We start from the raw sequence: 12,840 nt of genomic DNA on the forward strand, positions 1-12,840 counted from the left end.
TCATCCAGACGGCTTCCGGCGCCCCCCCTGCAATGACCCGGAGCCCCCCCTAGGGGGCGCGCCCCACAGTTTGGGAACCTCTGGTTTAGTGTATGGTCAGTTGTTAATTTATGTAAAAAACACAAAATAAAGTAGGTCTTGAAAATCGCGTGCACTGACATGTTTGGTAAACGGCTGCTTGGATTCCGGTATATATTGGCAATTATAGTGCAAGAGTTGTAAATTCAGGGTTTGTAATAATTTAACACTTTGGAGAGAGTGTAGCTGTATCATCAGCCAACACCACACACAGATCAAACTGGACAAGATGAGTCAGGGGCAGGGTGTAATGACAGATCATAAAGACTCTTATTTTGAAGTGAAAAGGGAAGTAGTTAAGAGAGCACTGAAGAAGCATTCACCCATTTTCAAACAGCTGCATTTTGTGTGGCTGCATTTTGAGAATTTGATAGAAGAAAATGATAACAGTGACAGATAGGATAAACAGTTTGTACGCAGGCCAAAGGGTTAACTGTTAGTAGTAAGCAGAGTTTAATTTAGTACATTTCAAAGCTTTCCATCAGTGCAGAATTGAAGAATTATTCAAGTGTTTTCAATTAATCTAAACTGCAACTTGACAAACTAACAATAAAAACTCCCAAAAAATATGTATTATTTGCTATAGCTCAAATAGAAACTGCTGTCACTTGCAAAGATGGACGGGATGCTGCTTCATCACAGCTACACCAATAGACTACCAGAATACAACATTAGCTTGATAAGCATTGGAGGCCTCAGTGCACAGTAGCAAGCTTCCCCACTTAAAGAGCCTTTGTTCTATTATTGTGTGCTTTGAAGAGTTGCAGTCTCTCTGCAGAGGAGCTGTGTGACAGCATCCTGGTAGCTATAAAAAGGCCACTCTCGCCTCAACATGGGAGAAAGCAGAACAGTGCAGACAGCGAGCCATGCTACACTCAGAGAGGGCTTGTCTGGCTGTCTGAGAGGACTGTGACTTCTGAGAGCCAAGAACTGAAAATGCTTTCCATTCCCAAAGGTTGCACTTTCTGTGTGTCCTAATTGGCTGGGTCATCAGTGGAAACAAGAAAAATTATGCCAATTTTCTTATTCTTTTTACATATTTTACATGAAGCTACCATAATTTATTTAAAGAAACATGTCACTCAAAAAGGCTGAATCCTCAAAATGTGCTAACAAATTTATTGGGAGGATGTTAAGACTAACACTGTACATATTGTATGAAATGATGATCATGCAGGAGATATTTTGCCATCCTCACTTAAAAGCCATTTCACCGCTTTTCTAGAGTTCAAAGAGAAAATCCTGTAGATTAGAGATGCAGAAATGAGTTAGCCAGAGATCAGAATCACAGTTTTCCACCTGATCAGCTCTATGGAACATCACCTACAAAGAAAATATTTTCCCACAACTTATTTTGTGAGTGTAAACTCAAAACTAAAACAATATTTATTCCACAAGTGCAACAACCATCAGCATGGAGTCTAATGCACAGTTTTAAAGATGAAAATAAACCAGATAAAAGTTACAGACACAGATTCATACATAAACGGGGACCAATCTTGTAACTAATTTTCTGTAAGATTCAAAACTAAGACCTCTACCAAAGACCTGGAACAATGTTTTTCACTTCAATATTTCTTAGCGTAGTCACTAAGAAAAAGAGAATCAGAAGGTTAAACCTAAACGAAAACTGGAACTCTGCATCAACCAGGAAAGGCCTGATCAGTGCATCTGTAGATAAGATCTGCAGATTTCACTGCCAATGAACAACAACAGCTTTCAGGCAGAACTATGACAGAAAAACTGTGGCTTCGAGTCAGATGACCGGAACTACCTTTGCTCAAATCAGTTTAAGAATGTGGTCTTTTGTGTCAAAGACGCATTACATAATATTTGGAAAGCTTTAATCTTTGATTTCACAAAATCTAGCTTTATTGATCTACTTGGATTAAACTTGGCATCAGTTCTACCAAGTAACTAAGCACTATCAAGTGACCCTTTGAAAACTACTGTCTATTGTAATATAAGCCTGCGGTATGTGGATCCTATTGTGTGTTAAATGGAGTGGAATTGCATGTCAACCTCCGGAAGCAATAATCAGTGTTTCCCAACCAGATATCCGAAGAACTGTAGGGGCGAACATCCTACAGCAGAAAGCACTCAACTACTACTATAGCTGTTTTCACAAGGTTTGAGGATCATTAGACCACATGCCTTATTATGTTACGCTGGAACAACGCGCTTAAGGTTCACACTTACAAAAATCAATAGATAAAAGCAGAAGTAAATAGAGGATGTATTTAAAGCTAAGGTTGGACCCTAAAGCTAGTTCCGCTAAGGCGTCGTTGACAAATAGCATGGAAATGCTAGCAGTGATTTAACAGCAGCAAAGAAATATGTGGGTTAAAAAAAAAAAAAAAAAAAAACACCCACCCACACCTTTACAAATATGGCTCTCTCTTTACCTGAATGCTGCGTGAATATATTTATCCCTGGGTCGGGCGGGTTGGCCACGGTTGTCCTGACCGGCGGTATCATAGTGCTGCAGCCGGGTTCCCGGGGTCTCCTCCCGGTGACGCTCCCCCGGCTCCCCTTCCCCTGGTGTGGCTGTGGCGCGTGGGGCTGTGGCGGCTGGAGTCCGGTCGATGTAACCTCACCGACGCGGCCAACCTGCTGTCCCATCCCGGTACTTTTGCGTGAGGACGTTTGGGACGAAGCAAGCAAACCTCCCCCCACCGTGTCCCTACGGTTCACATTCCCCCAAGCTGCAGCGGCCTAGCCCGAATCCTCTCTCCGGTGTTCTCCACGAACGTGAACTAGCCCGTGTTAGCTGGCTCGGCTAAGGATAGCAGCTACCAGTGAAACCCACCCAGCCTGCCTCTAACAATAAAATCACAACCCTGGCGTGTGACAGCGATTTTCTCTATCCAGGTGGTCCAGATGATTTATGAGGAGTAACGAAAGCTCTCCGAAGAGTTTAAGCAGTCAAAGTGGATCGAATCAGAGCCGTTTTCCCGTTGTCGAGCCGCTGCGCGCCCCCTCTGACGCCGCCATCTTTACCGCAGAATAGAAGGATGTGTTGCACAAGGCGGGGGGCTCGCCTCGGCCCCCTGTCAGCTCCAGCGCAAACACCGGTGTTCTGACTATTAGTGCTACCTCGTCAGATTTTCCTACCGTAGCACGGATAGATAGCTAAGTCTGTCAGTCAGTGCTACGCGTCCAAAACTGCTGCCATCATGTTTTATAAACCGAAAACTATAGCGGGTTGTGTTAATGTTAAATATATTGTACAACATTATTTGAGTGATGGGACTGAAGTGGAAGCTTAGGAGTTATGCTTAGCATAGCTTTGGAACAATTTATATACATGACAAAAACACAAAAATATCACTTCCTTCATCAGAACATCCTATCCATTTAAAATGAAAAGCTATCGCAGATGTTTGCACTAATCCTTTTATGAGAATATCATACCTTTTAAAAAATATTTTAAATACAGAGATATCTGTAAGAATGAAATAGTATCAGATGAGTGAAAGAGGTTTTTTTTATTGAAATTACACAGTCAGATCAGGGTTTCCCCCAGAAAACTTGCTAAGCCCAGTGGTCAGGGCGCCGAGGAGGCTGTCCATCGTGTTTTTGTATTAAAAGATGTAAGTTGACAGGAAAAGTACAAATTTTACTGGGTAATTATATTATGGGAAAACATCGCCAGTAAACCACTATATAAACCCACAACTAGTCTTAAAAACAACTAATCAAAAAATACAATTAAAATGAAAATCAATTATTTGTTTAGTCCAAATTAAGTCAACAGCTCCATAAGGCCCCCCAGGACTTCAGGGGCCCCATAAATGCTAATATTTTAACATAGACCACAGATATATAAATGTAAAATTTCTTGATTGAGATTATCAATGCTGCTGAATTTGATTTAATGGTTTCAGCATACATAAATTAAAAGATTTTAAATTGTTTAACATTTAAATTTAAGATTTTAAGGAGCTGACAAGTTTACTTAGTAAAAGTTCAAAGAACAATATTCATAGATTGTTTTGTTACCATTGCTACAATCTGATGTTGAGTTTAATCTCTGAGTTTGAGTTCTATTTGTTCATAAAAACAAATTAGTAAACTGCAATTATAATTTGTTGCTTTTTAGGTTGACCAATTTACTCCCCTCTCCAGGATTTCACTAAATCTAACACAGAAGCTGTTAGAGGTGCTGATGTTTTTTAGCAACAAAAGGGCCCCCCAAGATCAAACTCTGCTCCAGGCCTCATACAGCCTTGGACCGGCTCTACATGATGTGCTAAATCTTCTGCACTAGACTACAAGTTATTCCTGCGGTTCACATAGAGCTCCGAAACCAGAGCTAACGTGGCGGGTTTTATATATATACACTGCTCAAAAAAATAAAGGGAACACTCAAATAACACATCCTAGATCTGAATGAATGAAATATTCTCATTGAATACTTTGTTCTGTACAAAGTTGAATGTGCTGACAACAAAATCACACAAAAATCATCAATGGAAATCAAATTTATTAACCAATGGAGGCCTGGATTTGGATCCACACACACAAAATTAAAGTGAAATGTTCCCTTTATTTTTTGAGCAGTGTATATATAGTGTATATATAGTGTATATATATATATATATACACACACACACCTGTCTGGTATTCTGACTATCTGTGCTACCTTGTCAGATGTTCCTACCGTAGCACGGATAGATAGCTAAGTCTATCTGTCTTAGCTATCTACGTGTAAGAATGAGACACTATCAGACAGGGGAAACAGGTTGCGTTCAAAAAATCTGGATATGTGGAGGCTGCTTCTCCCCCCAAAAAAACTATCTAAACTATCTACTGGTATCTAATTATATTCGAAGTCTGCACAGAAGATGAGATGTATCTGATGAAAAAAAACAAAAAAACAACTTGGTATAGAACTTCAGAAACGCATCATCCTTCGGCTGGTATTACAATCACAAAAGATCTAAATTAAAGTATTTTAATTTATAAATTTCCACTTGATTTAGACAACACAGGCTCATCCGTAGAGTTCAATCAATTTCTTATACATTCAGTTAGGTTGCTTAAACAACTTGGGTACTGGAAGGCAAATAATGTAAAAAAAAAAATCTGCAATTTCCTAATTCCTACCCTTTTCAAACACAGGTGTTTGAAAAGGGTAGGATCTCTCAATCATAATGAATGAGAGATGAATCCAAATTTTTTGCACAAAACCGTTTTATATAAATTTACACAGCAAATAGCATTTAAAAAGCACAAACTTATGGAAATTCTTTAGTTTTTAAATTTTAATGTATTTGGAACAATTCGCACGTCTACAATTTTAAGATTAAAGACTACTGATAATCAAATTAAAGTCAAAAGTGGCATGTAGCCAAATCTGCTTTCAAATGTACTTATATTGCAAACAATAATTTTACAGCTAAGCAGCCCATAGTGGCATTATAAAAAAAAAACAAAAAACATTTAGAGTAGAAACTTGAAATATTTTAATCCATACATGTAAACATATTTTTCTGTTACTTGTTTATTACACATTAGGAATCCAAATAATCCTGGGAATCTGTTCTTGATCAAATGAGCAGTTTAAGACTTTTACTAGAGTGCCACCTTGTGGTGATCCAGCTTTCTTTGTGAAAGTCTCAAGTTCTGCATTGCTGGTTTCTACTTTGCGTTGTGCAATTCAAGTTTCACAAGCATCCAAACCCACAATCGCTGCAGTAAAGCAGTGTATCAACACTAAAAAAAAAAACAGAAAAAAAAAACATACTCCAGCATCATCAAAGGACTAGCAAACAGCATTTCTCTGATAACTGAAATCAGTTTTTGAATGATTTTCATTACAAAAAAAATAGACAATCTGAAAATGCAAGCCTGTTTGTGGTTTTCAAGTTGCAATATTTGCATTGTGACGGTTAAGCAGCCAGCTGCAATTCTGACAGTAATTGTTTCACAAAGAAGTCATAAATAGGTTTAAATACTTACAACCAAGGCATATCAAAATAGTAAACATGTTCTATAGTCTGTTACTTCCAAGTACTTACATAATTTGAGTTTATTCAGCAAAATATCAGTAGTTACAGCAACATTCATGTCTTAAATATTTTGTAAACCAAGTATTTAATTTGAGTTTTGCAAAAATATTGTTAAAGTGACAAAAGCATCTTGTTGTTGTGACATTGTAGATGAAAAGAGTTCATTTGGGCTTAATCTGCTTAATAAGTGAATAATTAAATACAACACTAATATCCTGTCACCCAATAATACAAAGACCACCATATCTCGTTTACAGTGAGATATCTGGTGAGAATGTTTGAATTCCAAAATATCAAACATTTAACAAAAAAAGGTCCAAGTAGTAATAAAAAATAAGGTCATTTCTTGTAGTATAACTCACAGTTTATCAAGTTACAACATACTACCTTGGTAAATATTAACCATTACATAACATGCAGAAAATGTGTTCATTGTGTAATGTTTGTATTGAGCTGCCATGTCATTGTTTGCACAAGGAGTGGTTGCACAGTGGACCCAAAGCATTATGGGCCCATAAGAAAAGAAAATTCAAGTTTGTGCTTCAATTTTTTTTTTTACATAAAAATGTGAACTTCTGTTGCGAAATGGCAGTTGAAAACTCAATAAATAAGGCACTCTTGATGTTGCGATTTTGGCATGTCAGCAGATACTCTCCAATACATTCATTCACACATTGTAGGACTCATGAATTTTAAATGCAATAAGTTAAGAATGACCGTGGGAGGAGAGCAATGGAGTCCATCTTGATTGGTGATGGAGTTCCTCTCAGTAGTCCCATTTTATCTTATTGGGTCCAGCCATTAGGTCTCTCTGACAACTCCACGAACGAGGCTTCAGCAAGTCTAGGAACGAAGACTGGAACAGAAACAATTATGAATAGCTGCACTGATTTCAGACTTCAGCTAAAAAAACGACAGTGCCTCAAAAAACTGTTCATACTTCTCAAACTGCTTCTATTGTAGTCGGGTAACAAACCACAAACTTAACTTATATTTTTACTGGGATTTAGGGAAGGTAGACCAACACAAAGTTGCCCAAAATAACCATGCAAGGAAAATTATATATTCAGGTGTGCTGGAAAAGCTATGTGTCTAAAAGTTGCAAGATATTGCATCTGGACTGGGCCCTGGTTGAGATCAAAGCTTCTACATGTTAAAATGCCCTAGTCAAAGTCCAGACCTAAAATAATTTTGAGGTAAGGATTATAAAATGCTGTTCACAGACACTCCCCATGAATCTAAATTGATGGAAAGCTTTGAAAATCCATCTATATTTTTCTCCTTCCACACACACATTTTTGGTCTACTTAGTCATAAAATCCCATTAAAATTAGTTATGTGCAATGTATACCTGGAAGGTAAAGTGCAAAATCTCAAAGTCCTGGTGTTACCTCTTTGAGTGGACAGTACCGTCTGGCATACCACTCTTGAGAGTACAGACACATTATGACCCCCTGACCCAGAAAGAGGGACGTCCACATTAATATGTTCCAAATGGGGCCTTTCCTTCGATCGTGGAAAATAAAGTTGAACATCACTGTTGAAAGAACAAAAATTAAGGAGAGGCTTGGAAACAACCAGATAAATTAACCTTACACATTATTTTTTCCCCCCTTACTTCCAAAGCACATGAAGAGGCAGAAAAGCACCGGATAGAAGAATCCAAAGCTGACTGCAAGGATGTACTCATGCACCACTGCAGACACGGTAAACACAAAAAACATGGCGGCTGGGCGGAAACGCTTCTGAGATATCTGGAAGGACAGTAACGGAAAAAAGAAGTGGATGCTATATAACATCTGTTATTCACATTAAAAATACTTGCAATCATGCTGAAATGTTCTGGATCTCAACATAAAACCCACTTACAAAAAGGAAGTCCTTGTACACATAGTAATACAGCCAGTCATGGACCACCACATTCCAAGTACGGTAGTAATTGGCATAGGATGTTGAGTTCCACCAGTCCTATAACGTGCAATCGTAAAATTAATGCACATTTTGTTAATAACTTGAGTACTTGGGTAACATCTGTCAGAGGGTGACAGCAGTACCTTGTAAAACATTCGGTCTGCAAAGCGAAGCATCTCAGCAAAAGCGTTGAGCCAACAGTGGAGAAAGGCAAAAAAACCCAGTAGGAGAACCAAAACACCTGCAAACAAAAAAAAACAAAAGCCAAAAAACACAACAATTCATTATTTCAAGCCAAGAGTTCATTACAAAGTTTAAATCTGATTAAAATTTACCTGGCAGTATAGAGTTAAAGACACAAAGGACCATGGCGCGCAGATTGAACAGCTGCAGACTGATGCTGCGAAACTGTGGGATGCAAAGTCGCACAAATGCGTAGTAGGTATAAAAGAGACAGCCAAGTACCTGTGGAACATTGAAGGGAGGCGGAAATGTTAGAAAGTTTTCTTTTGCTTCAAATGTTATGCAACAGAAGCACAATTCAGTACCTGAAGTAACTTTGAGGCCACATAGCCCCATCTGGTCACCGGGTTTCTAGTGGAAGAGAAAAATTATTTGTTTTATGCCCGAGAAGGAAGCCACTATTGAAACTAGACAAATGACTAAGAAAGGCAGTTTACCTAGGGTATTTGTCTCTATAAATAAGAGTTGGTGCAAACAAGAAGTAGAGGTACTGGGAAACTTGAGGAACCACAGGTCCACTGCCTATAAATGACAGCAATTAGAATGACAAAGGGGACAATAAGTCCAGCGCAACTCCTTCTGAAGTCATCCAACTAGTAAACATTTCATCTTATTATAATAATAATAATTCACCTTAGTATAAATATGTCTGTTCTGCAAAGCAGGATTAATACATAAATTACACAACAATAATTAAGCTTAAGTGAAATAACAACATACTTGTCTTGTCTTTTTTCCAGGCTAGGACTCTTGGCACATTCTCTCTGACAAAGGAGTGAGCTTTCATCATCAGGCGAACCTGAAAAAAAGAGAAATATTCCAAGATTAAAACATGCACATCGAAATGTGAAACCGAATATGAAGGTAAACATTTCAGTCAGAATAAAAAACAAACCTTCACCAGTACACCAACCTGTTCTATGGTGACGATGAAGCAAGAAGCAGGCGGCAAACTGTTGGTCACCACCACAAACGTTGGGAGGAACCCCAAACCCAGGCCTTGGTAGAGCAAGAACGCAGAGCCAAACAGCCAAGTGTACAGCCTCTGCTGACCACGGGAGCCCGACTGGCTTTGTGACCACAGATGGAATAAGGTGTAGGGAACCAGCAGTACGGACAGGAACATGCAAAGCCATGTGCACACCACTAGAGGGAACTGTCCAAATGCATAGACCAGCAGGTCAAAGTCCAAGACCAGCCTAAGGCAGAGGAGATTAAGAGAACATGCAAATGGTTTATTATGATGTCTAGGTAATAATAATAAAAAAAAGAACAAACAAATGAAGGTGTCTTTCAACACAAGTACCAAATGCTCACATTATTCAGTATTACCTGCCTTCATCAAGGAAATCGACCACGAATGTGCTGAGAATAAAGAGAATGAGCAGGGCAATAAACATGTGGTAGATGGTCCTGATGTGGTTCACCTCAAACAGCTCGCTGTGGAAAAACACACACCATAAATCTAGTGGGCTGCACAGTGCAGCTGCCTGAAAAAACATGTTGCAGTCTTCAGGAAAACCAAATTACCATACAGCACTCAAATTACAGAGAATCTCATTTGAATGACTTGCATAGTGAAGCATGTAACTTACTCTAGCAGGGATCTCCGAGTAACAAAGTGCTTCCCATGGCCATGAGGAGGCTGAAAGTGCCTACGGAAGGGAAAGCGGGCAAGAAAAGGGCTAAATTTATATTTTCTTGTCAGCGGGTTACTATCATGACAAGAAGAAAACGGGCAAAAGGAAAGTGGTCTGCACATTTATAGAGGTTCAAGGTTGATGAGGAAATGCAGTACCCAAGTTTGCTCCTCTCCTTGTCTGACAGTGGAGATGAGAAGGCTGCAGGTAGAGGTGTGGACTCGAGGCTGGTTGATTCTTCAATAAGACTGTCCATAAAATCATGGACTTGGCTTTCAAACTGACGCATCAGGTCACTCTTCAGGCCCTAGCCAAACAAAAAAAGCACACACAGTCCTCCTTAGGTACTTAAACTGACAGAAGAGATAATATTCTTCCACAGTATGTCACTGGCACTTTCACAAAGAAGGGCAGACGTACTAAATCAGCATAGCTTCAAGTGTTTTGCAATGGATCAGATCAGTGCGTCATGGACTTTTTCAACCTTTAGCCAAACTGAACACATCTTTTGTAATCATCCTTCCAGTATATTTCTGCTCTGGTTTGACATCACTCCAGCTGGTTTACAAAAATTAGGCAGAAAATTAACTGAATGTCAGTTTTTATACAAATGATCTCTTTCTGTTCTTTGTTTCAGTCACAATATTGTTTTTTTTACCCAAGTTCACAGATAATCAAAATGATCCCCAAATGACTCATTTAGGGTTCATAGATGCTCAGAAGTGAGGGCATCAAGCTCAAAGTCCATTCAACTGAATGTATTGCAGCTGAAATACAAAAGCCTAACCAAATACTGCAGCCAAGTGGTCCTTTGTAATAGCAATAAAATAAAATAAAAAAAATCACCCATTTATGTGGTGATTCTGAATATATTGTGTAGTTCTTGAACCAACTAACCTCTGCTTTCTTTTTTAGTTGCAGCTTTTTGCTGATCACATGCTCCACTTCAATTTTCCCTGAAATTGAAATGACACATGATAAATGCTGTTAAAAAACAAAAAGAACAGCATAAGCCACTTGGTAATCACATTTGGAATATCAATGCAGCTTTGTGCTGTGGACAGACCTACATTTGGCATGTTCAATTATCAACAAAGCTTCTGATGAGCAATCCTTCAAATCGGTTATCATCAAAGTCAGCTGAGCTAAAAGACCTTTCAGTGGAACCATGAGTAATTTGAGTTGGGGAAACAAAATAACAAAACCGGTACATCCCAAAGCGTCACAACTTCTAGTTAAGGTTACTGTAGGTCATTAGCATCCACAGATGCCTGATGATTGACACTTTCGGTCTTTTATTGATGTCAGCATGGGTGAAGTAGCACTACACCCATGTATGTCATGTGAAAACCTGAAAAATACATTTGAAAATGGCATGCATAAGAAATACAATGTTTTTAGTTTGTCGTTTTCACTGTACCAGGATGGTGTAAACATATTAGAATGACATACACAATGAGAACGGCTTCTTAATTTATTTGTTTCCACACGGGTAAAGTTTTGCATCAAAACAGAGAAACAAAAACTTTAAAAACTTCATTGTTGAAGTCGTAAAGTAGTGTGACTACTGTTGCTTCCTACTGTATGCTACCAAAAACTGTGTCAAAGGTCAAAAGTAAGAGGAACAGATCATCACAGTTCAGTCTTTAAAAAAACATTAGCGGAAATATACTGAAGCTAAAAAGAAGGATGTGAATCATCTAAAAATATGCAACAGAGGTTAGTGTCTCCTACACAATCTGCCCAAGGTGTGCGTGTGTGTGTGTGTGCGTGGTATTTGCTCACCATTGCTTGTGATACGGTTATCGGCATTCCCATGCGGATGTCTTCCAGGACTAGATCCTCCATCCAAGTCTGGGAAGGTAGACGGATTGTTGACGGCTCGGCTGCGGGACCTGAGCAAACTTTCTCCTCCGGTTTCCATCCTACAGAAGCAAAAACGATTGGATTTATTTGAGGCAGCTCTGAAATGGAGAGGTTAAATGCCACAAAGAAGCCAAGTTGGCAAATACATTACTCTTCACATGCCAGTGAAAGGAATGAGGAGGATTTTAAATGACGGACAAAGCTAACTCAGTTCACAATGAAATCACTCTCTCACATGAGCAGCCTCTCAACAGCGGACAGAGAGATAGCTAACTAATTACCTTCCGCCAGCTTATCGAAGATAACATGCAGTTACAAATGGACAACTAACATAACCTAGCTCACTGCTGCTGAAACAATATCGCTGCTGTATGAATGACAGAGCTAGTCAAATTAGCCTTCTATGGTCAACCACAGGCGACCTGGCACCTATCATACATGTAAAAATGTCGACTTCCTCACTTACTTAATCGCTTCCGCAGCCTGGTCCTCGCTGTCAAAGCTTTCCCTGGCTACTAAACAGAGAGGCAGCTGTCTCTGTCTAATATCGACAACGCGAGTTCACCCACCCACTCCATGATGCACACGCTGGCCAGATGATGAGCCGGACCCCCGATGGTGATTGGCCGAAATCTCTCCTCCTTTTGACGTCACCAACAACGGCGGCGGGGGAGGAACAGGGTTTCAAAAGAGTGAGAATAAATTTTTATGCAATCCCAACTGGTTTTTATCAGGCTGCCACAGAGTACAATGGAACAAATATAAACACCAGTAAAAAAGACATTTATGTTAAAGGCATTCATATGTTGCTACTGATTTTTTTTTTTAAAGTATGTGATTGACATTGACCTAAAACCTATCGGTTTTATTCGAATAATAAGTTTACAAACATAAATTTGTCTTTCGTCTGGACAATTATTGGTCACCAACAAGGTAAAGGTTCACTTCAAAATATTTATTTGAATATATCCCACAAACCACTTTACTAAAAAAAAATCTTGAAATTATTTTAATGAAGGATTTTCCTTTTGTAAAACAGCTGCATTTGTGGCAATAAAATAAAGTTACAATATAAGGATGTTATATTT

At 38.9% G+C, this 12,840-nt stretch overlaps 2 protein-coding genes across 6 annotated transcripts in view; both read right to left on the reverse strand.

Moving 5' to 3' along the window:
* abl2 (c-abl oncogene 2, non-receptor tyrosine kinase) overlaps positions 1-3,241 on the reverse strand; it is a 31,072-nt gene extending 27,831 nt beyond the window's left edge. Inside the window, exon 1 of one of the 2 annotated variants that reach the window (XM_007552675.2) lies at positions 2,484-3,241. In XM_007552675.2, coding sequence (XP_007552737.1) covers positions 2,484-2,700 — 217 coding nt within the window. In that variant the 5' untranslated portion in view covers positions 2,701-3,241. The remainder of the gene's footprint in view (positions 1-2,483) is intronic. The other variant, XM_007552676.2, reaches the window with a different exon arrangement.
* Positions 3,242-5,525: 2,284 nt separating this feature from the next.
* On the reverse strand, positions 5,526-12,371 carry soat1 (sterol O-acyltransferase 1). Of its 4 annotated transcripts, none has more exons than XM_016671857.1 (16): positions 12,223-12,371; positions 11,672-11,811; positions 10,784-10,842; positions 10,045-10,193; positions 9,842-9,901; positions 9,579-9,686; positions 9,160-9,445; positions 8,967-9,045; positions 8,684-8,768; positions 8,552-8,597; positions 8,339-8,468; positions 8,147-8,244; positions 7,962-8,060; positions 7,711-7,846; positions 7,484-7,629; positions 5,526-6,948 (listed from the first exon to the last, which is right to left on the reverse strand). In XM_016671857.1, the coding sequence occupies exons 2-16, from the start codon at positions 11,808-11,810 to the stop codon at positions 6,859-6,861; spliced, it is 1,710 nt and encodes a 569-aa protein (XP_016527343.1). In that variant the 5' UTR covers position 11,811; positions 12,223-12,371; the 3' UTR covers positions 5,526-6,858. The 4 variants fall into 4 exon arrangements, with proteins under 4 accessions (XP_016527343.1, XP_016527346.1, XP_007552742.1 ...); XM_016671860.1 differs by having other exon boundaries at positions 11,672-11,850; XM_007552680.2 differs by having other exon boundaries at positions 12,219-12,371.
* Positions 12,372-12,840: the final 469 nt, after the last annotated feature.

The sequence above is a fragment of the Poecilia formosa genome, unplaced genomic scaffold (assembly GCF_000485575.1).
Source record: "Poecilia formosa unplaced genomic scaffold, Poecilia_formosa-5.1.2 Scaffold52, whole genome shotgun sequence".
Taxonomy (NCBI): Eukaryota; Metazoa; Chordata; class Actinopteri; order Cyprinodontiformes; family Poeciliidae; genus Poecilia; species Poecilia formosa.

What these genes read in the sequence shown, in the direction of transcription:
- soat1 (XM_016671857.1), bottom strand. Translation starts at nt 11,810, where the DNA reads ATGGAAACCGGAGGAGAAAGTTTGCTCAGGTCCCGCAGCCGAGCCGTC. An exon ending in GATTTCCTTGATGAAGGCAG is followed by an intron (nt 9,446 to 9,578) that starts GTAATACTGAAT and finishes CCTCTGCCTTAG; the next exon opens with GCTGGTCTTGGACTTTGACC. An exon ending in CTTTAACTCTATACTGCCAG is followed by an intron (nt 8,245 to 8,338) that starts GTAAATTTTAAT and finishes TTTTGTTTGCAG; the next exon opens with GTGTTTTGGTTCTCCTACTG.